This window comes from Bison bison, unplaced genomic scaffold, assembly GCF_000754665.1.
Source record: "Bison bison bison isolate TAMUID 2011002044 unplaced genomic scaffold, Bison_UMD1.0 scf7180017864317, whole genome shotgun sequence".
Taxonomy (NCBI): domain Eukaryota; kingdom Metazoa; phylum Chordata; class Mammalia; order Artiodactyla; family Bovidae; genus Bison; species Bison bison.
The window spans coordinates 7,548,927-7,575,411 of NW_011494889.1; the positions used below are offsets into that span (position 1 = coordinate 7,548,927).

The window sequence follows — 26,485 nt, forward strand, 5'->3', positions numbered from 1 at the left end:
AGTTATCATAAAAGCATCAAGTAACTGACAAAAAAGTAAGGAATTGTCAGTTCAAATACTTGAAAAGAGGGACTTAAGAATCCAGGAGTAAAGCAGAACACCAGAGCCCATAATCTACTTTCTCCTAAAGGAATTTGTCAACTTAGTTAGAACAGAGATAATTCAAGATAGAGAATCAAACTGGATACTCTCTCTATATTAACCTGTGTTATCAGAAGACTACACTCTCTGGGTAAGGGTAAATTAAGATTAAATTTGCCTTCTCTTTAACCATCCAGTGACTTCAGTCACTGAGCGATCAGAAAAAGCAAGAAAAAATAATTGTCCTAATAATTTGTGGCTATGAGCAGGTACTTGCATGGCTTTATATCCTAGAATTGTTTGCTTGATGATCCAGGGGACTTGAAGAAGTATCAGAGCAGTGGTACCTTAGATATCCGACACTGGCAAACACAGATCATCTCAAGATCAAAGCATATTCTTCCTAGACTTCAGAGAATTCTTACAAATACTTTTTCAAGTATAATGAATAGCCCACAGTCAAAAATAACTAACCCCCGCCCCAAAATAAGGCATGTGTGAGTAATAACCAGAATAAACAATGATGGAGAGAAGAAACAGGTGAAATACACATGCTCATACTTCAGACATGAAACTAATAGATGCAGATTATAAAAGATATGTTTACTAGTTTTTTGGAAATAAATGACCAAAGCTGGAAAATATCTACAGTATAAAACTATAAAATTTGTAAGTGTGCCTTAAAAAAGAACAAGTAAAACTTCTAAAAATTAAAAATACAACAATCAAACACATAGTATATAATTTTGGCATCAGATTAGGCATGACAAAAAGGGGAATAGTGAGGTGGAAGATAGATCAGAAAAATTATAAGAATGTATGCCAGAGACAAAAATGAACAAAAATAAAGAAGACAGTTAAAAACTCATAAGGGATAGATTGAGAAAATTTAACCTATTTTTAATCAGTGTTAACAGAAAAAAAAGATAAAGAGGCACATATAGTGTTTGACAAAATACCTGCTGAAGACAATGACTGAGAGATTCAAGAGGCCCAGTAAATTCCAACAGGATAGAAATAAAGAAACATACATTTAGACACATCATAGTAAAAGTGCAGGAAGCAGAGAATAAAATCTTAAAAGCTAGTGACTACAAGAAATAGCTATTCACCTCTAGGACTGGAATGGAGGGAACAGAAGGAAGAAATTTGGGTTGTTACAAACTAGTAAGTTAGTTTAGGGGTTCCACAGACCTCGAACCCACACCTTGAAAGACAGGTACTGCTAACCTGGTGTGGCATCTCACTTCTTGTAGTTACTAGCTCAGTAAAATCTCAGTTCCTTTTTTTCTTTTCATTTCTCTCATACACCCAGTTCTGGTGTCAAGACACCAACCCACAAAGATGGAATCCTGGGATTAATTGCATTGTGTCCTTGGCCTTGAACATGGTATTAAGTTCTTTGCTAAATGGGAAAGGGATTCTATTATTTCACAGTATGCAGAAACATTACAGTTCTTAACTGACTGTTCTTTCCAGGGAACAGCGCAGAGACAGTAGACTAAAATGCATCCTAAGCCTTTCTGTGAAAGAGGCTTGTTAGCTTATTTCCATAGATGTGGCTTATGGGGCAGGCTTCTAATTAAACATCTAGGTACTGACTACAATTCTCTCCAGAGACTGGTGAGGCTGACAGGCGCACCAGTATTGCACTCTCCTTTTGCCCCACTCCGGGTTGTCAGTATCTCAGAGAAAGTAGCTATTAACACATCTGGTGCCCCAGCTGTTGTGTTGGCCATTCAGAGAACAGAGAACACATCCCTCAATAGTCTGGCTCTGTTGGCCAGCAGAGCTTGTTCTTACAGGTTTGATGGGATGGCAGCAAACAAAGAAACATTTGTCAACTGGCTATCAGCCTGAGACTCAGCACTTAAGTAGCAGATGGAAATGCCAACTCCCTGAAAACAGTATATTTGCACAGTTTAAAATCTGTCCCCTGAGTGTCTGGCTTTGAATCAACTTGCATTTGGGTACTGAGATACTCTCCCAACCCCCTTGAAAGACTGACGGGTCTTAGCACACCCTAAAATACTGAGAGCCACTAAGAATAAAGTAGGTGGCTTGGACAATCACAAAAGCTTGAGAGACAACCAAGAGCTTGAGCAGAGTTGAATAGTAAGGTTCACGTCCTTCTAGACTAGAAGAAGTAGCTGTTTTATTTACTGCTTAGAAACTAACACAGAGAGTACAGGAAAATGAAGAAGCAGAAATATTTCTAAATGAAAGAAAAAGATAACATCACCTAAGAAAGCCTTAATAAAATAGTAATAAGTAATTTATCTGATAGAGTTCAAAATAACAATCATAATAATGGTCACTGAGCTCAGAAGAGGAATGGATGAACAAAGTGAGAATTTCAACAGAGACTGAAAATATAAGAATGTATCAAATAGAAGTCACAGAGCTGAAGAATACATTAACTAAACTGATACATACAATAGAAGAGTTCAACAGCAGAATAGATGAAGTGGAAGAAAGGATGAGTGAACTCAAAGATGGCAGAAGAACTCACCAAATCAGAGCAGGAAAAAGCAAAGTGAAGATAGCTTAAAGGACTTATGGAACATTAGGTGGACCAACATTTGCATTACAGGGGTCCCAGAAGGAGAAGCGAGGGAGAAAGGGGCTTAAAAGCTGTTTGAAGAAATAATGACTAAAAAAAACTTTCTTAACTTGGGAGAGGAAACAGACATCCAGATCCAAAAAGTCCAGAGAATTCCAAATAAGATAAATTCCAAAAGACCCATACCAAGACACATCATAATTAAATATCAAAAGTTAAAGACAAGGAGAAAGTTTAAAAAGCATCTTGTGTACAAGGGAACCGCCATAAGACTACCAGTAGATTTTTCAGTAATAACTTTGCAGGATGCAAGAGAGTGGTATGATATATTCAAAATGCTTAAAGTAAAAAACTGCCTTTCAGAACTGAAGGAGATATAGTTTTTCAGACAAGCAAAATCCAAAGGAGTTCATCATCACTAAACTTTACTTAAATGTTAAAGAGACTTCTTAAGTTGAAATGAAAGGGTGCTATTAGTAACAGGAAATATGAAAGTATAAACCCAACTGGCAAAGGTAAATATATAGTAAAATTCAGAACAGTCTAATATGTGAATGTGGTAATTAATCATATGTAAAGCTATATGAAAGTTAAAGACAAAAGTAGTAAAAATAGCTATAATTGTTCATAGATACACAAGAGAAAAAGATGTAACTTGTGACATCAAAATGTAAAACACAAGAAGGGGTGTAAAAATGTATAGCTTTAGACTATATAGTTGAACTTTATACAACTATAAAGTTGTATAGCTTTAGACTATACAACTATGAAATGTAAGTTGTATCAACTTAAAATAGACTATTATAAATATGTTTTTGTACGTAAGCCACATAGTAACCACAAAGCAAAAACTTAAATGAGATACACAAAAGATAGAGAGACATGAATTAAAGCAAACCACTAAAAAAGTTGTTAAACCAGAAAGGAGGAGATCAGAAAAGATGAAAGGAACACAGAAGAACTACAAAAAAGTTAGGAACAGTTAACAAAATGGCAGTACATATGTATCAATAACTAATTAAAAGACATAGAATGGCTAAATGGGTGAAACAACCCATCTGTATGCAGAGGGCTTCCCAGGTGGCACGTGGTAAAGAACCCGCCTGCCACTGCAGGAGACATAAGACACATGGGTTTGATCCTGGGGTTGGGAAGATCCTCTGGAGGAGGGTATTGCAACGCACTCCAATATTCTTGCCTGAAGAATCCCATGGACAGAGGAGCCTGGAGGACTGTGGTCCATAGGGATGCAAAGAATCGGACATGACCAAAGCCACTTAGAATTAAAAAAAAAAATCTGTATTCTGCTTATAAGAGACACACATCATATGTAAAAATACACACAGATTGAAATTGAAGAGATAGAAAAAGATATTTTATGCAAATGGAAATCAAAAGAAAAATGGGATAGCCATAATTATCAGACAAAACATACTTTAAAAGAAAGACTATAATATAGACAAAGGAGGTCATTATATAATGATAAAAGATCAATCCAAAATGATATAATACTTATGCATCTAACATAGGAGTACCTAAATATATAGAGCAAATATACACATAAAAATGAGAAATAGCAATACAATAATAGCAGGTAACTTCAGTTCCCAACTTGAATCAATAGACAGATCATCCAGATGGAAAATCAATAAGGAAACATTGGCTTTAAACAACATCTTATACCAGAATGACTTAACAGACATATCAAGAACATTCCATCCAAAAGCAAAAGAATTCTTCTTCAAAGCACGTGGAATATTCTCCAGGATAGATTATATAGTAGGCCACAAAACAAGTCCTAATAAATTTAAGAAGATTTAAATCATATCCAGCATCTTTTCTGACCACATGATATGAAGCTAGAAATCAATTATAAGAAGAAAACTGGAAAATTCACAGATTTTGCTGAACAAACAATGGGTCAAAGGAGAAATAAAATTTTCCGAGACAAATGAAAATGGAAAGCCAACATATCATGGCATATGTTTGATATATCAACATATCAAAATTTATGGAATGCACCAGAGCAGTTCTAAGAGGAAAGCTCCTAGTGATAAATGGCCTACATCAAGAAATAAGAATTGTTAGCAAAAAATCTAATTTAATACCTCAAAGAATTAGAAAAAGAAGCATAAACAAAGCCTAGGGTCAGTAGAAGGAAAGAAATAATGAAAGTCAGAGTAGAAATAAGTGGAGACCAAAATGACAATAGAAAAGATCAATGAAAATAAGAGTTGATTTTTTAAAAGTATAAACAATATTGACAAACCTTTAGTTAGACTCACTGAGAAAAAGAGAGAGGACTCAAACACATAAAAACAGATATGAAAGAGAAGATATTACAACTGATACTTTTATGACATAAAAAGATCATAACAGATTACTATGAACAATTACATGCCAAAAAATTGGGAAACCTAGAAGAAATGCATAAATTCCTAGAAACCTGTAACCTACAAGACTGAATCACTAAGAAGCAGAAAATCCAAATAGACAAATTACTAGTGAGAAGATTGAATCAGTAACCAAAAACCTCCCCAAAAAACTCCATGACCAAAATGGCTTCACTAGTAAATTCTACCAATATTTATAGAAGAATCAATTCCTATCCTTTTCAAAATCTTCCATAAATATAGAGAAGGGAACATTTCAGAACTAATTTTACAATGCCAGCATTACTCTGATACCAAAGCCAGATAAAGATACCACCAGAGAAGGATATCACGGGTCAATATTCCTGATGAACACAGATGCAAAAAGTCTCAACAAAATTTAGGAAAATAAATTCATCAATACATTAAAAGGATTATATATCATGATGAAGTAGGATTTACTCCAGGAATGCACAGATGGTTCAACATGTACAAATCAGTCAATGTGATACAGCACATTAAAAAAATGAAGGATAAAAATCATATGATTATCTCAATAGATGCAGAAAAAGCATTTGACAATATTCACCATCCATTTATGATAAAAACTCTCAACAAAGTGTTTATAGAGGAACAAACCTCAACATTATAAAGCTGATACATGATAACCCCATAGCTAACATCATACTCAATGGCAAAAAGCTGAAAGCTTTTCCTCTAAGATTGGACCAAGACTCACCACTTTTATTCAAGTTCTAGCTAGAGTAATTAGGCAAGAAAAACAAATAAAAGGCATCCAAATTAAAGAGGAAAAAATAAAACTGTCACTACTTGAAGATGACTTGATATTATATCAATATGTAAAGAAATCCTAAAGACTCCACCAAAAAGACAAATCAATATAGGTACAGAATTCATGATCAATATATAAATATCGGTGCATTTCTATACACTAATAAGGATCTGTCAGAAAGACAAATCAAGAAAATAATTCCAGGGCTTCCCTGATGGTTCAGTGGTTAAGAATCGGACTTGCAGTGCCAGGGACACTAAGTCTGATCCCTGGTCCAGGAAGATCCCACATGCTATGGAACAACTAAAGCCCATGGCTTTACTGAACTTGCATTCTAGAGCCTGCGAGCCACAACTACTGAGCCCATGCACTGCAACTTCTGAAACCCACTTGCTAGAGCCTGTGCTCCGCAACAAGAGAAGCCACAGCAATGAGAAGCCCACTCACAGCAACCAGAGAGTACAAGAGAGTAACCCCACTCATCACAACTAGAGAATGCCCACATGCAGCTACGAAGACTCACCACAGCCAAAAAAGTAAGATAAAATAAAAAAATTAGTCTTAAAAAAACAAAATAATTCCATTCACAGTTGCACCAGAAAGAATAAAGTACACAGGAATAAATTTAACCCAAGAGGAGGAGGAGTCAAGATGGCAGAATAGGAGAAGGTAGAATTCACATCTCCGCACAAGTGCATCAAGAATGCATCTACAAATGGAATTCTCACAAAGCACCTGCTGAATACTAGTGGAAGATCTTGGACACCTAAAAGGACAAGAAAGGTTCCCATGCAACTGGGTAGGATAAAAGAAAGAAAAAAAAGAAAGAAAAGAGGAAATGGGAAGGGACCAGCACTCCTGGTGGGGAGCTGAAGGTGAGGAGAGGTTCCTGCAACTCAAAGAAGCACCCTCCCAGTAGGGAAAGCCACTGGGACAGAAGGGGACCTTTCGTGATCAGAGGGGAAGACAACAACTGGTCTGTGGACGGCAGGACAAAGAACTGTGCTCATGGTCCGTGCTGCTCCCCTGCACACCCCAGCCTGAGTTGTGTGTCTCCTGGTACAGAGCAGGGCTGGGTGCTGGAAAGTGGGGTTTGGAGAGCAGACCCAGGGAGGGGACAGCTGTTGGCTGTGAAGCAGCATCTCCTGGAGTAAGGAGCTCCACAAACTGGAAAGTCTAGGGGAAGAAGCCTGGGTCACCATAGGAGCAACTGCCATTGTTGAGTGGCGCACAAAGGGCAGAGCCACCGTTGCAAGGCCCTTTTCCACCCACCAGCCGCTTGCTTGTATGGGCATTTGGAGGGCCACCCATCTGAGCATGCCTTGTGAATTGATTTGACAAATACAGCTGTGGCCAAATGTTGGCCTTGAAAGGCCTTGTGGCTTCCATTTTCACCATTTTGGAACACTGTGCTCAGACTGCCAAGTGAAGAAACCAGGTCCAGCCTGGAGGATAGAGGACACGTGGAACAGAGCCAAGCGCTCCAGCTGAGGCCTCCTATACTAACATGTCTGTGCTTGCACCAAATATTTGACACACAGATGAAGCCATCTTACATTATCCTGTCCCAGGCAAACCACCAGATGACTACAGCCTCATTAGTAAACCCAAGATGAAACTAGCTGAACTGCCCATCTACTCATAACCCAAACTGTTGCCTCACAGAACTTGTTGTTCGAAGGCATTATGTTTATGGTGGTATTACAGTGCCATAGACAGCAGATAGAACTCCACAAAACAGTCACATACTATTTTTTTTTAAAAAGGAAGTGAACAATACAATTTACAATGAAAGAGTCCTATAGGAATGTGCTTTTAAGTGGCAAAGAGGCCCTGGATATTGAAAGTAAAAATTGTCACTCAGAAGTTAATGAGTTATCATATCATTATTCATTAAAAACATGCATATTTCTCAATATTTCAAAGCTAAACTTGAAGATAAATTTATTTTTTGAAAAATGTTATAATAAATATTATAAACATTTATAATATATATAATTATAATTTTACATTTATTAAAATCAAAGAATTTTAAAATATTAACTTACCGTGGTTTTACTGCAATGTCCTAAGGCAATTTCATATTGAATCTGATCTTTTATTTCTAATATTTTGGGGCCATATGATTCTACAACAATATATAGACCAATATTTTCTGGATAGACTATTTGAGCCCAAAGGGACAGGTTTTGTCCCTTGTCCAAAAGGTAAGAAAAATGAAAAATATCATTATGAAATGCCATATAGGGGCACTTTTCTTTTGTCTTGAAAGTTATACTTTGTGCTTCCAGTTGTAAGGGATATTCCTCTGGATATATTTCGCCATTTTCAAAAACATATATGAGATACATATTACCAGATGGTTTAAAAGAAATTAATGATTTTACTGTGCTATTTGTCCATAAATGTAGCTTTATTGCATCTTTGATTTTAATCTTGAAATAAAACATTACATTGTTTTCCATTTTTACCACAATATTTCCATAATAATCTGGAAAAAAAAAGAGAAAAGTTTTTGTTACTCTAAGTTAACAGAAATCCATGCTGACGTGGACTGTAGCCCACCAGGCTACTCTGTCCATGGGATTCTCCAGGCAAGAATGTTGGAATGGGTAGCCATTCCCTTCTCCAGGGGATCTTCACAGCCCAGGGATAAAACCTGGGTCTCCCACATTGCAGGTAGATTCTTTACCATCTGAGTCACCAGGGAAGCCCCTACTTAAGTGCACTATTAACCAAAATAATTTCTTTCATAATGATATTTACATACTTTGAGAAAATCAAGGTGTGCAGACACAAACCCATGACTTTACATGATGTTTGAGAGCTGCTCTCCCACTTCATAGCAGAGCATTTTCTTTTTCTGCATACCTTTCTTCTTGCATTCACTGTATGACTTTTATAATCACATTAACATACAAGAAAGAGCTTGAATTAGTGCATTAAATAATAATGAGGGTGAGTATGACAGGAATGATATTATCAGGAAGTATTGTGATATGGACCAAATTGTGTCCCCTCAAAATGCCTGTGTTGAAGCCCCAACTCTCATTGTGACTGTATTTGAATGTAGAGGCTCTAACAAGGTAATTAAGGTTAAATGAGGTCAGAAGGGTGGGGCCCTAATCCAATATGACTGATGTCTTTATCAGGGGAGGAAGATACACCAGAGATCTCTTTCTCTTTCTGCCAGCACAAAGAAAAAAGGCTATGTGAGGACACAGTGAGAAGGTGGGCACTGTCTCTAAGCTGGTCAGAAACCAGCCTTGATGACATCTTGATTTTGAACTTCTAGCCTCCAGAATTGTGAAAAAATAAATTCTATTGTTTAAGCCACCTGGTCTGTGATATTTTTTTATGGCAGCCATAGTGTGTGCACGCTCCGTTGCTCAGTTGTGTCCACCTCTTTGTGACCCCATGGACTTTAGCTTGCCAGGCTCCTCTGTCCATGGAGTTTTCCAGGCAAGAATACTGAAGTGGGTTGACATTTCCTCCTTCAGGGGATCTTCCTGGCCCAGGGAGTGAACCTGTGTCTCCGGCATCTCCTGCATTGGCAGGGAGGTTCTTTTTACCATTGAGCCACCTTAGGAAGCCCAGCAGCAATAGTAGGCTAATGCAGTTGGGATGAAGAAAAGGTGGTAGTGAAGGAGCTAGCACCTTTTCAGGTTTGCTCTATGCTGCTGCTGCTAAGTCGCTTCAGTCGTGTCCGACTCTGTGCGACCCCATAGACGGCAGCCCACCAGGCTCCCCTGTCCCTGGGATTCTCCACGCAAGAACACTGGAGTGGGTTGCCATTTCCTTCTCTAATGCATAAAAGTGAAAAGTGAAAGTGAAGTCACTCAGTCATGTCCGACTCTTAGCGACCCCATGGACTGCAGCCCACCAGGCTCCTCCGTCCATGGGATTTTCTAGGCAAAAGTACTGGAGTGGGGTGCCATTGTTTGCTCTATAAATAATAATCAACTTTCTCCCCTTAATAGAGTATTATAACTAAGTTATAGACATTCGTAAAGAGTATACTTCTTAACCTCTTTGATTCTATAACCAAATCTATAAAATGAACAGGTGGACTAGTTGGTTTCATAGCTTTCTTTTCAGATACGACACTCTGTGTATAGCTCCCAGGATTATACTTTCTTTAATTTTCAAAAACAACACTTAGAAAGGACTAGTTGAAAGGAGAAAGGTGAATAAAAGAGTTAGGGAGATTCAGAGTGTTTTGGGCTTTTGGACCTTACATTTGGAATCTAAATAATTAAATGACATTTTCACAAATTGCCATAAATTATATTCTAATCAAACTCAAATCAGAAATGCTGTTTTTTAGAATCAGAATATTATAGTAAGTGTCAACACACTCCTATTTTCCTATCACACTGTTCATTAAAACACTATTAAGTGAATTTTGGATTAAACATGAAGATGAAAATTAGAAATTTTTTTAAAAATAATGAGAATAATAACACTTAAATAAAAGTTTGCATAATTTTTATATAACACTCTATATAAAAGAATCATTAATGATAAAAGCAGAAATTAAGGAATTAAATAAAAAAGATGTAGAGTTGATAAATAAAACAGTTCTTTTCAAAGGAAAGGAAAACAAAACCCAAAAAACCTCTAAAAATAATAAATATCTTGCAAACCAGCAAGTAGGGACATAAACAATATTATAAATGAGCAAGATAATACAAATACAGATATGTAAGAAACTTAAACATTAAAATGTGAAGTCTTTGCCAATAAATACAAACATCTAAAACTAACTGAAGAAGAGATGAAAGAATTTAATAGACAAATTAAAGAAAATAAAAATAATGAAGACATATAACATTCCTGATTGGGAATGTATGGCAAATATGCAATCATCTATTCATTACATATTTATTGAATGCTCAACTATAGCTACACACAACTCTAGGTAGTTGGGAGGACACATTAGTAAAAAATAAAAGATTTTTTTCCTTTGTAACTTACATTCCTTTAGGGAAGGCAACCAATAAACATAAAATAAGTAAATTATATAGTGTGATAGGGGCTTTCCTGGTGACTTAGTGGTAAAGAATCCGTCTGCCAATGCAAAGGATGTGAATTCAACCCCTGGGTAGGGAAGATCCCCTGGAGAAGGAAATGGCAACCCACTCCAGTATTCTTGCTTGAGAAATCTCATAAACAGAGGAGCCTGGCGGGCTACAGTTCATAGTGTCACAAAGAGTCGGACACCCACACTTGGTGACTAAACACACACACTTAGTGTGTTAGGTAATTAAAGCTGCAGTGATCACAACAATATAGATCTTGTGAAGACAGATGAGTGGGAGGGAATAGCCTAAAACTTAACTTACTTAACATGAGGAATAAATATATACTAAAATTGCCATTTCAGATCTGTGGGGCAAGCTTTGCTTAATAGAAGACTGATCTGAAGGCAATACCAGGTTTCAGAGGAAAAATAAGAAATAAAATTAGATTTCTAACATACCAAATACTATAGATGAATTAAAGATTGAAACATAAGAATTATAATTTTAAACTATTTTTTAAAATATTTTAAAATTTTATTTTAGGATTTATTTGGCTGCCTCGGGTCTTAGTTGCACATGGGATTTTCACTGAATCACAGAGGATCTTCTGTTGCAGTGCACGGACTCTCTAGTTGTGGTGCATGGGTTCAGTTGCTCCACAGCATGTGGGATCCCAGTTTCCCAACCAGAGATCGAACCTGTATCCCTGCATTGCAAGGCAGATTCTTAACCACTGGATCACCAGGGAATTCCCAAAGTTAAATTATTAGCAGAAAATATATGACAATATTTCTAATAATTGGAAAGTCCTATCATATTATGACATTACCAGAGAAGTCACACATAAAAAAATACTTGGACTTAAGCCTGAGTTAAGTAGAAGAGTTATGTCGATATCAAAGTGAAGAATATTCTTGGCGGTAGATATCCAAGGAATAGCGAAGAGGCCAGTCTGGCTAGGTAACAGTGAACAGAGTCAAGTGATAGGCGACCGCATCAGAGTCTACGGCCAGATCTCATACTGTGTTTCAGGTTATGCTAAAGGCTTTACATTTTATTCTGAGCGATACAAGAAGCCACATGAGGGTTTTAAGCAGAGGAATGTGATTTTGCACATATTTTCAAAGGCTCACTCTGGCTGCTAGGTGTACCCTGAGCTGGTTGATGATGGGGACACACGGATAAAAGATGAGAGACAACTTAAAAAACTCTTATGGGCCAGAGAGGATAGGGGCTTGGACTGGAGTGGGAATGGTGAAAAAAGGCTAGATTTTAGATATACTTTTTACACATAGCCAATAGGATTTGATAATGACTTGCTTTGGGATGTAAAAGGGGAGAATTCAAGGATGAGGTCAAGGTTTGTGGTTGGAAGAAAAGAAGAGCTGTTCACTTGACAGGGGACGACAAGGGAAGAAGCAGGCTGCAGTGTGGGTGAGGGACTCAAGGATTCAGTTTTGGATGTGTTAGTCTGAGATGCCCACTAGTCATCTGAGTGAAAGTATCAAGAGGTAGTAAGAAACAGCAGTTTGATTTCAGGCTAGGGATCATGGCTGGAGGGCAAAGAATGAATGTAAACAGAGTTCAGAGGTACTTCTCCATTTAGGAATTAAGAAGATGAGAATGGAAAAGAGGTTGAGGCTGGTGAAGTAGGAGGAAGGTCAAAAACACCCCCAAAAGTCTTTGGGAAAAGGTGTTTCAGGAAAAAGGCCATGTTGAATTGTTTGAAATGCTGCTGCCAGATCACAAAAGATGGCTGGAAATTGGCCACTGAATTAACAAATTGGGAGTCATCGAAACCCCTGACAAGGGCAGTTTTTGAGAAAATTTGATTAGAGTGGATTCAAGAGACAATGAGAGGAAAGAGAAAAAGTGAAAGTAGGCAATTCTTCCTGGAGTTTTGCTATAAATGGGAGTAGTAAAATTGAATGGCTGTGAGTTGAAGGGTGATATAGGGTCAAGAAAGATCAATTACAAATAACAGTGATATTTACTTTAAATACCCCAGTTAATTTAACTCCTAACTAGATTCCTTGAGGATCAAACTTCCTATTTCTTTGCATTTCATATAACGTTCAGTACACTACCTTAGGAATAATAACATGAAGAATAAATAATATGCTTTTTAATTTAATTAATTTATTTTTGGCTGTGCTGGGTCCTCGTTGCTGGGCTGAATTTTCTTTAGTTGTGGAGAGCAGGAGCTACTCTCTAGTTGTGGTGTGTGGGCTTCTTTTTTTTTAATTTAAATTTATTTTAATTGGAGGCTAATTACTTTACAATATTGTATTGATGTGGAGACTCTTGTTGTGGAGCATGGGTTCTAAGGCATGCAGGCTTCAGTAATTACGGCTCCCAGGCTCTAGAGCACAGGTGCAATAGTTGTGCAGACAGGCTTAGTTGCTCCGAGGCACGTGGGATCCTTCCTGATTAGGGATAGAACCCGTGTCTCCTGCATTGGCCGGTGGGTGCTTTACCACTGAGCCACCCGGGAAGCCCAAGAATAACTACTATTAGTTAAAGGCTTACCACTTGCCAAGTTATTATTCTAAGCATTTTATATGCAACCCCGTATCTAGTCAACGTAACAGTCCTATTAATATATTTTAGATTAGAACACTGAGGTTTGGAAATGTTAAATAATACTTTTATGGACTTGAAAACAGATTGGTTTAACTCTACAACACCTGTTATAGAATTCAGTTTCGTTGAATTGTGTCCCCTCAAAAAAGTTATGTTGAACTTCTAACTCCAAATGCTGCTTCAGAACATGACTATATTTGGAAATAGAGTCATAACAGATGTTATTAGTTAAGATGAGATCATTCTGGGCTACGGTTGGCCCTGGTGTCCTTATAACAGGATGGTGTATGAAGACAGGAAGAATGCCATATGATGCCACAGGCAGTGACTGGAATGTTGCAGCTGCAAAGAAAGAATGGCAAGGTTTGCCAGCACGTCGGAGAAGCTAGGAAAGATTCCTTCAGATTTCAGAGGGAGTATGGCCCTGCCAACACTTTAAATGTGGAGTTCTAGCCTCTAGAACCGAGACAATAAATTCCTGTGGCTTGAAGTCTGTGCCAGTTTGTGGTACTTTTGTTATGGGAGCCCTAAGCCCTAGGAAGTGACTACAACCACACGTCACCTTCTACACTGAAGACACATATGTAAGTTGCATGTGTATTTGCTGATTGATCAAAATGAACCTCTGAATAAAGAACTTGAGTTTGCCATTTTGCTTTATGAGATCCTGAAAAAAAGTGAAAGTGTTAGTCTCTCAGTTGTGTCCGTCTCTTTCAGACCCCATGGACTGTAGCCCACCAGCCTCTTCTGTATATGGAATTCTCCAGGCAAGAATATCAAAGTGGGTAGCCTGCATTGCAGGCAGATTCTTTACCGTCTGAGCCATCAGGGAAGTCCTTTATGAGATCCTAGTTAGCATTAAGAGAATTTTAAAGATAACCATTTTTTAGATGGTAAAACATCTAAACATCTTTATCAAAAACACCGTATTTTAATACATTAAAATTGTACATCTTCATAAGGAAGATGTCTACGAAATCTAGAATAATTTTTGCAGATTGAAGATAACTTACCCATAAGAACATTATGAATAATGCTGTTTTGTGATAATCTTGATAGATTTCCAAATTCTGTAGTTGTTTGTAAAACTCCAGTATCTGTGAAATTATGATAATAATAGTAGATCCTATGTTTGTCCCATAGTAATAATTCTGGCATTGCTGAATATAGGAAATATGGAATTAAAAAAGTGTCTATACTGACATTTAATGCAAAGTCTTGGAATACCCACTGTACTGTATCTTCATTGTGTATCACTAGGTACATTGTTTTGGAGGTGTTACATATAATGCAGTAATTTAATAACAAGGCAAGTTCCAAAGGGTGTCCTGTATACTCAACATTATGTATAGTCAGAGTAGCAGTTGGTGACATATGTAGAAGTCCTTTCAGTTTTTCAGTAGTTACTATTTTAACAAATTTAAGACGAGCATATCCAAGATAAACTTCATTTTCTGTCCAGATTGCCATGTTGCTTCTTCTTTCTTTATCCTGTGACAAAACAGAAAACAATTAGAATATCTTTGATTTTAGAGAGGGTGCTAACAGTTCCTGTCTTCTGTTTTGCAACATTTAAAAATAAAACACAGTGACTACTAAAGGTTTAATTTGTAATGTATTTCTGAACAATACTTCAGACATAGAAGTTACATGGAAATATATTACACATAGGTATAAAAATAAATTATTCCAGTAATTTTATTCTTTTGTATACGTTTTCTATCAATAGAAATAATTAATTTAAATTCTCTTTTAAAGAGAAATTAAGAGCATTAGCCTTCTCTTTTCTTATGTATTTATCTATCTGACCAAGAGTGTCCCTTAGACTTTGATGTTTACTAAGGTCAAGAAATAAGGATATTTCAAACATTATTTTTGGAATTCCACTTCCTTTGTTAAAGAGAAGAGAGAACTTAAAACCTGAGACAATTCAGTACTACCCTTTGATGGACACTGTTAGAGGGGAAGACCACCCAGAGATGCTATGTCTGAGATTCAGTGGGTGTAATTTCATTTAGGGAGCCAGGTATCCCCTTTCCTCTGTCTCCCCTCCCCCAACTGGTTCTAATTCTTAAAGATTTTTACTTAAAATGGAAGTTCTATGTCCATGGCAATCAACAGAGTCTTTTGTGCCTATCTTGTCTCCCAAAATAAATAAATTTGTACATTTATTCAATATGCAAATATTTGGTCTATACTCAAACAGTATGTAGAAAGAAATCGAACTGATAACTAAAAAAAAAAAAAAAAAAAGATCATCTGGGGTAAAAAGACATTTTACCAAATGAAGATTCAATTTAAAACCTAGAACTTCTGTTGCTGAAAATGAGTGTGAAACAATTCTCAACAAGGAAATAGATTAGAAACAAAATGAGCCCTTTATAGAAAAGACTCACAGCTATTCTCACTATTCTTGGCAGAGGGATGGGAAGGGGAATTGGTCATAAACATGATAGATGGGAACTCCAGTGAACCCCAGCCATGTAATGAGATTATACCTACCCAAAACTCTTTCCTATAGATCTTCACTTAGTGCTTGGGTATAGTAAGCCATGGTCTTGGGGCAGGACAGGAAAGTGGAAAAATCCCTCTGATGCATTCATGGCCTCTCCCAAATATAAAGCAGTAACCTTCTGAAGACAGGGAGGGGACAGGCACCAGGGCAACAAAGCTGAGAGAAATCTGTCAGCATTCTGGATGCTCAGTTACCGTATACAGGAAGTGGGATAAGAGAGCCAAGACAAGCTCTCCTTCTGACATAAACATGGACTTCACTGAGAGTATAAAGCAGTCTCCATGCAAGGATTAGGGGCAGGGAAGCAGGAGAGAGAGAATTCTCCCAAGGCAAGAAAATCCTGGGGCTGATGAGAAAGGAAAGAGAAATCCTCAGTGATTAAAAAAAAAAAAAAGCTTGGCAGCAGAGATGGCTCTCTTAGGATTTGGAAAGCTAGTGACTCAGTTACAAAGTATGAAAAGATCTCTGGAATCTCGTCAGTGCTGAGACTCCAGGCACAGCAAAAAAGAAAATTGCTGTGATGAAACACTGAAAATCTAGTGGAAAGACAAGCAAGAATGCAGAGATGGGGAATTACAGTTAAGATATGTAGATGATTAAAAAAAAAACAAGACCAGAATAGGGCACCTCCCTGGTGGTCCAGTGGTTAAGAATCCACTTGCCAGTGCAGGGCACACAGATCCTGTCCCTGGCTCGGGACGATCCCACATGCTGCGGAGCAACTAAGCCTGTGTGCCACAACTACTGAGCCTGCGTGCTGGAACTACTGAAGCCCACATACCTAGAGCTGCGCTCTGCAACAACAGAGCCACTTCAGTGAGAAGTCTGAGCTCTGCAACTAGAGAGCAGCCCCTACTCACCGCAACTAGAGAAAGCCCACGTGCAGCAACTCAGACCCAGCGCAGCCAAAAATAAATTAAGAAGAAAAAAACAAAACAGAATGGAAATGCTAGAAATTAAAGATATGATACCAGGAACAAAGAAATTACTAGATGGATTTAAGAGTTAACTGAGAATAGCAAGAAGGAAAGAGCAGTGAATTTGAAGACAGGTTAATAGCATGTATCCTAACTGAAATACAAAGAAAAAAAGTCAGGACATCTGCCCATATAAAACAGTCTCATATATATGTTTCTGGAATCCTAGAAGAAGAGGAAAAAGAGACTGGTGCAGAAGAAGTATTTGAAGAAATAATGTTCAAGAACATCCAAAAATTAATGAAAGACCTAATCCCAGAAATCCAAGAAGCTCAACTGAACCTCAAACAGGATAAATACAAAGGAAATTACACATAAACACATAATAAAAATGCTGAAAACCAAAGATAAAATGAAGGATCTAAAGGAGCAACAAGTAAAAAAGACACATTATATACTTGAGAACAATGACTGGAATAATGGCTCACTTCTTAACAAAAATGATGAAAGCCAAAAGATAACCAAGTGTCTGTAAATTGCTTTAAAAACAACTGAAAAACAACAAAACCCACCTATCATTATATAATTCTGTATTTGGTGGAAATGAAGGTAAAAAATAAAGACACTTTCTGTTCTGTTCTGTTCAGTCGCTAAGTCATGTCTGACTCTTTGCGACCCCCTGGACGGCAGCATGCCAGGCTTCCCTGTCCTTCACCATCTCTTGGAGTTTACTCCAATTCATGTCCATTGAGTTGGCGATGCCATCCAACCATCTCATCCTCTGTTGTCCCCTTCTCCTCCTGCCTTCAATCTTTCCCAGCCTCAGGGTCTTTTCCAATGAGTCAGTTCTTTGCATCAGGTGGCCAAAGTATTGGAGTTTCAGCTTCAGCATCAGTCCTTCCAATGATTTCCTTTAGGATGGACTGGTTGAATCTCCTTGCAGTCCAAGGGACTCTCAAGAGTCTTCTCCAACACCATAGTTTAAAAGCATCAATTCTTTGGTGCTCAGCTTTCTTTATAATCCAATTCTCACATCCATACATGACTACTGGAAAAATCATAGCCTTGACTAGATGGACCTTTGTTGGCAAAGTAATGTCTCTGCTTTTTAATATGCTGTCTAGGTTGGTCATAACTTTCCTTCCAAGGAGTAAGCATATTTTAATTTCATGGCTGCAGTCACCATCTGCAGTGATTTTGGAGCCCCCAAAAATGAAATCTCTCACTTTCCATTGTTTCCCCGTCTATTTCCCATGAAGTGATGGGACCAGATGCCATGATCTTAGTTTTCTGAATGTGGAGCTTTAAGCCAACTTTTTCACTCTCCTCTTTCACTTTCATCAAGAGGCTCTTTAGTTCTTCTTCACTTTCTGCCATAAGGGTAGTGTTATCTGCATATCTGAGGTTATTGATATTTTTCCCGGCAATCTTGATTCCCGCTTGTGCTTCTTCCAGTCCAGCATTTCACATGATGTACTCTGCATACAAGTGAAATAAGTAGGGTGACAATATACAGCCTTGACATATACGCCTTTCCCTATTTGGAACCAGTCTGTTGTTCCACGTCCAGTTCTAACTGTTGCTTCCTGACCTGCACACAGATTTCTCAAGAGGCAGGTCAGGTGGTCTGGTAGTCCCATCTCTTTAAGAATTTTCTACAGTTTGTAAAGGCTTTGTCATAGTCAATAAAGCAGAAATAGATGTTTTTCTGGAACTCTCTTGCTTTTTCCATGATCCAGTGGATGTTGGCAATTTGATCTCTGGTTCCTATGCCTTTTCTAAAACCAGCTTGAACATCTGAAAGTACACAGTTCAAGTATTGTTGAAGCCTGACTTGGAGAATTTTGAGCATTACTTTACTAGTGTTTGAGATGAGTCGAATTGTGCAATAATTTGAGCATTCTTTGGCATTGCCTTTCTTTGGGATTGGAATGAAAACTGACATTTTCCAGTCCTATGGCCACTGCTGAGTTTCCCCAATTTGCTGGCATATTGCATGCAGCACTTTCACAGCATCATCTTTTAGGGTTTGAAATAGCTCAACTGGAATTCCATCACCTCCACTAGCTTTGTTCATAGTGATACTTCCTAGGGCCCACTTGATGTCACATTCTAGGATGTCTGGTTCTAGGTGAATGATCACACCATCATGATTATCTGGGTCCTGAAGATCTTTTTTTGTATAATTCTTCTGTGTATTCTTGCCACCTCTTCTTAATATCTTCTGCTTCTGTTAGGTCCATACTATTTCTGTCCTTTATTGTGCCCACCTTTGCATGAAATGTTCCCTTCGTGTCTCTAATTTTCTTGAGATGTCTAGTCTTTCCCATTCCATTGTTTTCCTCCATTTCTTTGCATTTATCACTAAGGCTTTCTTATTTCTCCTTGCTGTTCTTTGGAACTCCAAATTTAGATGGGTATATCTTTCCTTTTCTCCTATGCCTTTCACTTCTCTTTTCACAGGTATTTGTAAGCCCTCCTCAGACAGCCATTTTGCATTTTTGCATTTCTTTTTCTTGGGGATGGTCTTGATTGCTGGCTCCTGTAGAATGTCATGAACCTCCATCCATAGTTCTTCAGGGAACTCTATCAGATCTAGTCCCTTGAATCTATTTGTCACTTCCACTGTATGATCATAAGGGATTTGATTTAGGTCATACCTGAATGGTCTAGTGGTTTTCCCTACTTTCTCAATTTAAATCTGAATTTGGCAATAAGGAGTTCATGATCTGAACCACAGTCAGCTCCCGGTCTTGTTTTTGCTGACTGCATAGAGCTTCTCCATCTTTGGCTGCAAAGAATATAATCAATCTGATTTCAGTATTGACCATCTGGTGATGTCCATGTGTAGAGTCTTCTTGTGTGTTGTTGGAAGAGGGTGTTTGCTATGACCAGTGCATTCTTTTGGTAAAACTCTATTAGTTTTTGCCCTACTTTATTCTGTACTCCAAGGCCAAATGTGCCAAATGTGTCCAGGTATTTCTTGACTCCTACTTTTGCATTCCAGTCCCCTATAATGAAAAGGACATCTTTTTTTGAGTGTTAGTTCTAGAAGGTCTTTTAGGTCTTCAAAAAACCATTCAGCTTTAGCTTCTTCAGCATTACTGGTCAGGGCATAACTTGGATCACTGTGATATCGAATGGTTTGCCTTGGAAATGAACAGAGATCATTCTGTCTTTTTTGAGATTGGACTGAAGTACAGTATTTGGACTCTTTTGTTGACTATGATGGCTACTCCATTTCTTCTAAGGGTTTCTTGCCCACAGTAGTAGATATAATGGTCATCTGAGTTAAATTCACCCATTCCAGTCCATTTTAGTTCACTGATTCCTAAAATATTAACATTCACTGTTGCCATCTCCTGTTTGACCACTTCCAGTTTGCCTTGATTCATGGACCTACATTCCAGATTCCTCTGCAATATTGCTCTTTACAGCATTGAACTTTACTTCCATCACCAGTCACATCCACAACTGGGTGTTGTTTTTGCTTTGGCTCCATCTCTTCATTCTTTTTGGAGTTATTTCTCCACTGATCTCCAGTAGCATATTAGGCACCTACCGACCTGGGGAGTTCATCTTTCAGTGTCCTATCTTTTTGCCTTTTCATACTGTTCATGTAGATAAACTTAGGAAGAATTCAAAACTTTTAAAATATTCTGCATTCCAACCAAGATCTACATTTTTAGTGGCATTTATTTCCAGATTTTTTTTTTTTGTTCCATACTGATAGAATCAGCTTCTTAATTTCTATGAAAGCCAATAGGATTTTAATTGAAGTGCTGCTTTTCTCAAGAATTCTCATTGTAACAATATTGCATTTTTTCCACCTATGAACAAGATACATTTTCATACATTTCAACCGATGATACATTATACATGTCTTTTACTTCACTCAATAATATTTGTAGTTTTAAAGTATATATATTTGTGTGTCTTTTATCAGGTTTATTCCTAAGTATTAATATTTTAAATTCTATTTAAACAGTATTTTAAAATTTTTCAATTTATGATTGTTCATTTATATGTTTATATCTTTCATATACAAAATTAAATTGCTATATAAATATGCAGTTGGGTTTTTTTATATTGATCTTACATACTGCAACCTGGTAAACACATTTATTAGCCCTGTAACTTAAAAAAAATAGATTTCATAGATTTCTTTTCTATGTCTAAAAGTGTTTGAATAAAGATAGTCTCCTTTTCAATACAGATTCCTTTCATTCATTTCTTAACTCATTGCATCTGCTAGAACTGTCAGTACCAAGTTGAATGGATGCGGTGTGGGCAAACATTAGCACCTTGCTCCTTATGTTAAGCAAGAAATGGGAGAAAGGAACAAAGGAGCAAATGGTGTTAATAAAAAATGAACACCAAATGGTAGGTTTAACCAGCAACAGCATTCTTACATCAAATCTGAGCAGAGTAAATAAGTCTTTTACCATTGGACAATGGTAGCTTAAGGTTTCTCATAAATGTTCTGTATTAGGTTGAGGAAGTTCTCTTTTATTCTTAATTTACTGATTTTTAAAATCAATTGTGTATACTACATTTTGTCAAATGATTTTATATGTACCTATTGAGATGATCATATGAGTTTTTAAAATTATTTTCTAATAAGGTGAATTAAGTTGATTGATTTTCTATTGCAAGTCACTCTTTTATTCCTAAGTTAAACCCACTTGGTCATGATGCATTTTCCTCTTTACGTATTTTTAGATCTGGTTTACTAACACTTTGTTCATAGGTTTTAGATCTTTGTTAATAAGAGATATTGGTCTGCAGTTTTATATCCTTATCATGTGTTATTCTTGGTTGTGGTATCACATAATGCTGGCCTCACTGAATAAATCGGGAAGTATCCTCCTTGTTCAGTTTTTCTGAAAGATTTTAGAAATTGTGACATTTAAAAAAAAAAATATAGAATTCACTGGTGAAATACTCTTGGCGTGAAGTTTTCTCTGTGGTAAGGTTTTTAAATAATAAATTCAATTTCTTTAATTGATATGGGGGTGTAGCTGTTACATATGTCATCTTAGGGAAGCTCTGGTAGCTTGCATAAATTTGTTTTAACTTTGTATTCAGAGTTGTTTGACTTGGCCCCACTCTGCAACAGGTTCGCACCAGCCAAGAGGCCACCTGAGCCATGCAGACGGCTACACAGAAACCCAGCCCTGTCCTCCAAGGGGTTGCAGAGGCCCCAAATCTGCTGGACCACACAACCAACTGAGCAGAAAGCCTACCCTGCTCTCCAATGGGTGCACAGCCACCGCCCAAAGGGCAGCCTCACAGCCAGCTTGGCCAGGTGCCAGCCTCACTGATCAGCATGCCCATTACTCAGCCCCACCATCCACGTCAGGGGTACCACTAAAGAATGTAGTTCTGGTAACCAAAGGGGTGTGCTGCTGGGCCTCAAAGACTGTCTCCTATGTAAAGCTACTTTTACAAGTTCAGGAGACACAGCTGACCTATCTAACACATAGAAGTAAACAGTAAAGAACTGGGAAAATGAGGCAGACGATTATGTTCCAAATGAAGAAACAAGACAAAATCCCAGAAAAAGAATTTAGCAAAGTGGAGATAAGCAATATATCTGATAAAGAGATCAAGATAATGAACACAAAATGCTCAATGAATTTGGGAGAGTGAATGAATATAGTAAGAATTTCAACAGAGTTAGAAAATATATAAAAAGAGCTAGAGCAGAGGAATATAAAAGCTAAAATGAAAAACATCCTAGAAGGTACTGACAATAAGATTAGATGATACAGAGAAATTAATCAGTGGTCAGGAAGACAGAGTAGTGAAAACCATATGAACTGTCCCTTTGGGACAACATCAATGCAACATCATACTAACATTTGCATTATTGGGGAGAAGATAAAAGAAAGGAGAAGAGAGAAAGAAAGGGGCAGAGAATTTATTTAAAGAAATAAGAGCTGAAAACTTCACTAACTTGAGAAAAGAAACAGACATCCCGGTCTAGGAAGCACAGAGGGTTGCCAAACAAGATGAACACAGAGACAAAATATAATTAAAGTGACAAAAAAAATTAAAGATAAAGAGAGAGTCTTAGGAGCAACAAGAGAAAAGCAACACAGTTATATATAGGGGAACTACCATAAGAGAATTATCTGACTTTTCAGGATAAACTTTACAGGCCAGAAGGAGTGGCACAATGTATATAAAGAGATAAAAGGAAAAAAACCTACAACCAAAAATAGCTGCTGCTGTTGTTTAGTCGCTAAGTCACATCCAACTCTTTTGCAACCCCACAGACTGTAGCCCACCAGGTTCCTCTGCCCATGGGATTTCTCAGACAAGAATACTAGAGTGGGTTGCCATTTCCTTCTCCAGGGGATCTTCCCGACCCAGGGATTGAACCCGCATCTCCTGCATTGGCAGGCAAATTCTTTATCTCTAGGCCACCTGGGAAGATTAAACAGTTCGGTAAATATATCTAAATGTGCGGGTATAATATACATATATATGTAATCTTTTACTAACCTTTAATAAATAGTTGATCCAACACCACTTTCTTGATGTAATGCCAATAATTCCACCATCAGGAAGATTTGCATTGCTTCCCAGTCTTGTAAATGTATTATAATTTTTTAAGTAGAGAATACCATTTATTAAAAAAAATATTCCATCCCGTGATAGGGTCACATCAGACACATTGTGTCTTTCATCTTCAGTCAGAATATTTGGAGGCACTCTGATTCTGGTCCAAGTATGGAATGAATCATTTGTCTGAAAGGTCTCCATGTCAGCTACCACCACAACAAACGAAGGAACACAAGCAGCCCAATTTGCTATTAACTGACTACCCCGTGGTGAAGATATTGGTAAAAACCCAGGAATCTCAGGTATTGTCAACAAAGGAAAAGTCAGCAGGAAAAGACTATTTGCAATAAAGCAGTCTTGAAAAGCCACTTGATTTCCTCTAACCTCTTTTAGCACATCTCTTGTTGTCATTGGTATTGAGACATACCATTTCCTAAAAAGAGAAAAATAGAAAATATAAAAGTAAAATGCACCCCCTCCTTCTTCTCATCCATCTTGCATGGTTCTGACATCATCTGTTTTAAAAATTTCTTTTCTTTTATTGGGGAATAATTGCTTTACAATGTTGTGGTGGCCCTGCCATACATCAGTGCAAATCAGTCATAATTATATATATATGTATCCCTTCCTTCTTGAGCCTCCCTCCACCCCCATCCCCCATTCCACCCCTCTAGGTCATCACAGAGCACCAGGTTGAGCTCCCTGTGTTGTACAGGAGCATCCCACTAGTTATCTATTTTACATTTTACATATTTTATATTCGATAGTGTATATATGTTAGTGCTGCTTTCTCAATTTGTCCTACCCTCTCAGTCCCCTGCTGTGTCCACCAGACCATTATCTACAACTGCATCTCCATTGCTTCTCTGTAAATAGTTTCATCAGTACTGTTTTTCTAGATTCCATATATATGCATTAATATTTCTTTCTGACTTACTTCACTCTGTATAACAGGCTCTAGGTTCATCCACCTCATTTATAAAAATTTTTATTTTTATCAACATAAGTCGGGTAAAACAAAACAAATAATATTAAAATGCCACCACAGCCCCATTTCTCCTCATTCCTCACTTTATAGTTACCAAAAGAAAACAGTTTTGATTCTTGCAGCTCTTTGTTCTGAAATGTCTCCATTATCTCAAATAAATATTCTTATACTGCTCTCTTAATATGTAATTTTGTTCATCATTGGCTTCTTATATGACACACAAAACTATTTCTGCCGCAATATACCTACTTGTACATCTCTTTTTTCAAGTTAATTTCATAGTGTTTAGCTAAATTTATAGTATTTATGTTGTTATTTAATATATACATATTGTTAACTACTGAGAAAGTTATAATTACGTTTTCCTATATGTATTATTTTCCTATATGTATATTTACAATATTTCCCATAAAGTTGATAATTTCACTTAAAAATGTGTTCAGTTTTCTAAGTTTTCCAGTAGGTAATTAAAATGGTGCTCCATAATATTTTCCTTGTGGTAAATGCAGAGGTAACCTAGTACTTGTTTCCTGAAATTTTCTTTCTTTATTCCCTGGGTTGAAGTCACCATTTACTGGGTCCAGTGCTTGGATCTTTCTTGTTTTGTTAAATACATTTTTTAGTACCTCCCTGTTAAAGGGTGTGTGAACATAAAATTTTTGAGACTCTGAATACCCCAAAATATCTTTATTTCACATTAACCGGCTAGATAATTTGGCTAGAGACTTCAAAATTTTGAAGGCATTTTCTCCAGCCTTGCATATTCAGCTTTACTAATGGGAAGTCAGACGACACATTGACTCTTATTATTTAAATGAGGTGCCTTTCTATAAGTGTTTAAGATTGTCACTTTTTTCCTTTGTATTACAAAATTTGACAGGGCTGGGTCTATCTTTTGAAGTGGACACACAAATGTATTTGTGAAAACAAGCACTCTGATATGTATCTTAAAACTTAGGAGAAGTTCTAAGGAGAATTTCTCAGCAGGGCAATTCAGGAGACATCAGTTTATAGGATGTTCAGTAAATGCTTCTTGAGTTTCCCATATCCTCAATGAATATACACTCGGTTGGTGGTGATGGCATTCTGCCCACTCAGAATGAGGTCCTGCCAGGTGAAGGAAACCCCACGTTGGGGCAATTGAAGGGATGTCATCAAACTTCTATGCCCTAAACCATGGCACCATTAAACTGGATCCTATTATTGCTTTGGGCAAGCCACACCACTGACTCTAACACTGGTTTCAAGTACCAGTTGGTCTTTTCAAATCATCAGTATCATTTTGTTATTGTCCACTGACTATATAATAATCTCGTATAAGCAGCCACAGAACAATTATGTTCTGGTGACTATTTTGTTTGATTGGATAATTGGTTATCTACAAGAGCTAAGAAGGACCCAGGACTGAAGGCCTGGCCAAGCATACTGAGCTTTTCAGTTTTCCATGTCTATCATTTTGCTTTCAAACCTTTGATTTTTTAAAAAAAATTGTGACTACGTTTATACACGTTTCAAATCCTTCTCTTCTTTATCATTTTATAGCATCTTAGTCACCTTTTATGTGTATAATATCTTCTCTTATTTCTGTGTACACAGTATATTTTTTTGTGAACTTTCTTTTGCTTCCTGCTGTGTGCTGTGTCCTCTGAATTGAGTTGTTCTGTTTATTGATTTAGGTCTCTGAATCTGTTCAAAGCTTTCTGTAATTGGTGGTCCTTTAATATTTAATATTAAATGTCCTTTAATATTTAAGGGAGAAGCAGAAACAAGTTGTGAGATATCTCTGAGGTATACCTCTTGTTCCCATTGTGCCTCACTCTGCTTCTCCCCTCCTGATTCCAAATTTAAGTTATCTTAAGTAGTTATAACTTGTTAATTCAAATGCTTTCAGGAGGAGATATGCTAGGTTTCCTGGAGAAGGCAATGGCATCCCACTCCAGTACTTTGCCTGGAAAATCCCATGGATGGAGGAGCCTGGTAGGCTGCAGTCCATGGGGTCGCTAAGAGTCGGACACGACTGAGCGACTTCCCTTTCACTTTTCACTTTCATGCATTGGAGACGGAAATGGCAACCCACTC

General features: G+C 37.3%; 1 protein-coding gene across 1 annotated transcript in view; it reads right to left on the minus strand.

The window, feature by feature from the left end:
• The window catches only part of LOC104997965 (chromosome unknown open reading frame, human C1orf101), a gene marked incomplete at its 5' end in the record, with an annotated part of 138,826 nt that overhangs the window by 51,699 nt on the left and 60,642 nt on the right, over nucleotides 1–26,485 (minus strand). The window contains 3 exons of the mRNA XM_010852945.1: nucleotides 7,858–8,300; nucleotides 14,430–14,907; nucleotides 23,359–23,851. Of these exons, the coding sequence (XP_010851247.1) occupies nucleotides 7,858–8,300; nucleotides 14,430–14,907; nucleotides 23,359–23,851 (1,414 nt within the window). The remainder of the gene's footprint in view (nucleotides 1–7,857; nucleotides 8,301–14,429; nucleotides 14,908–23,358; nucleotides 23,852–26,485) is intronic.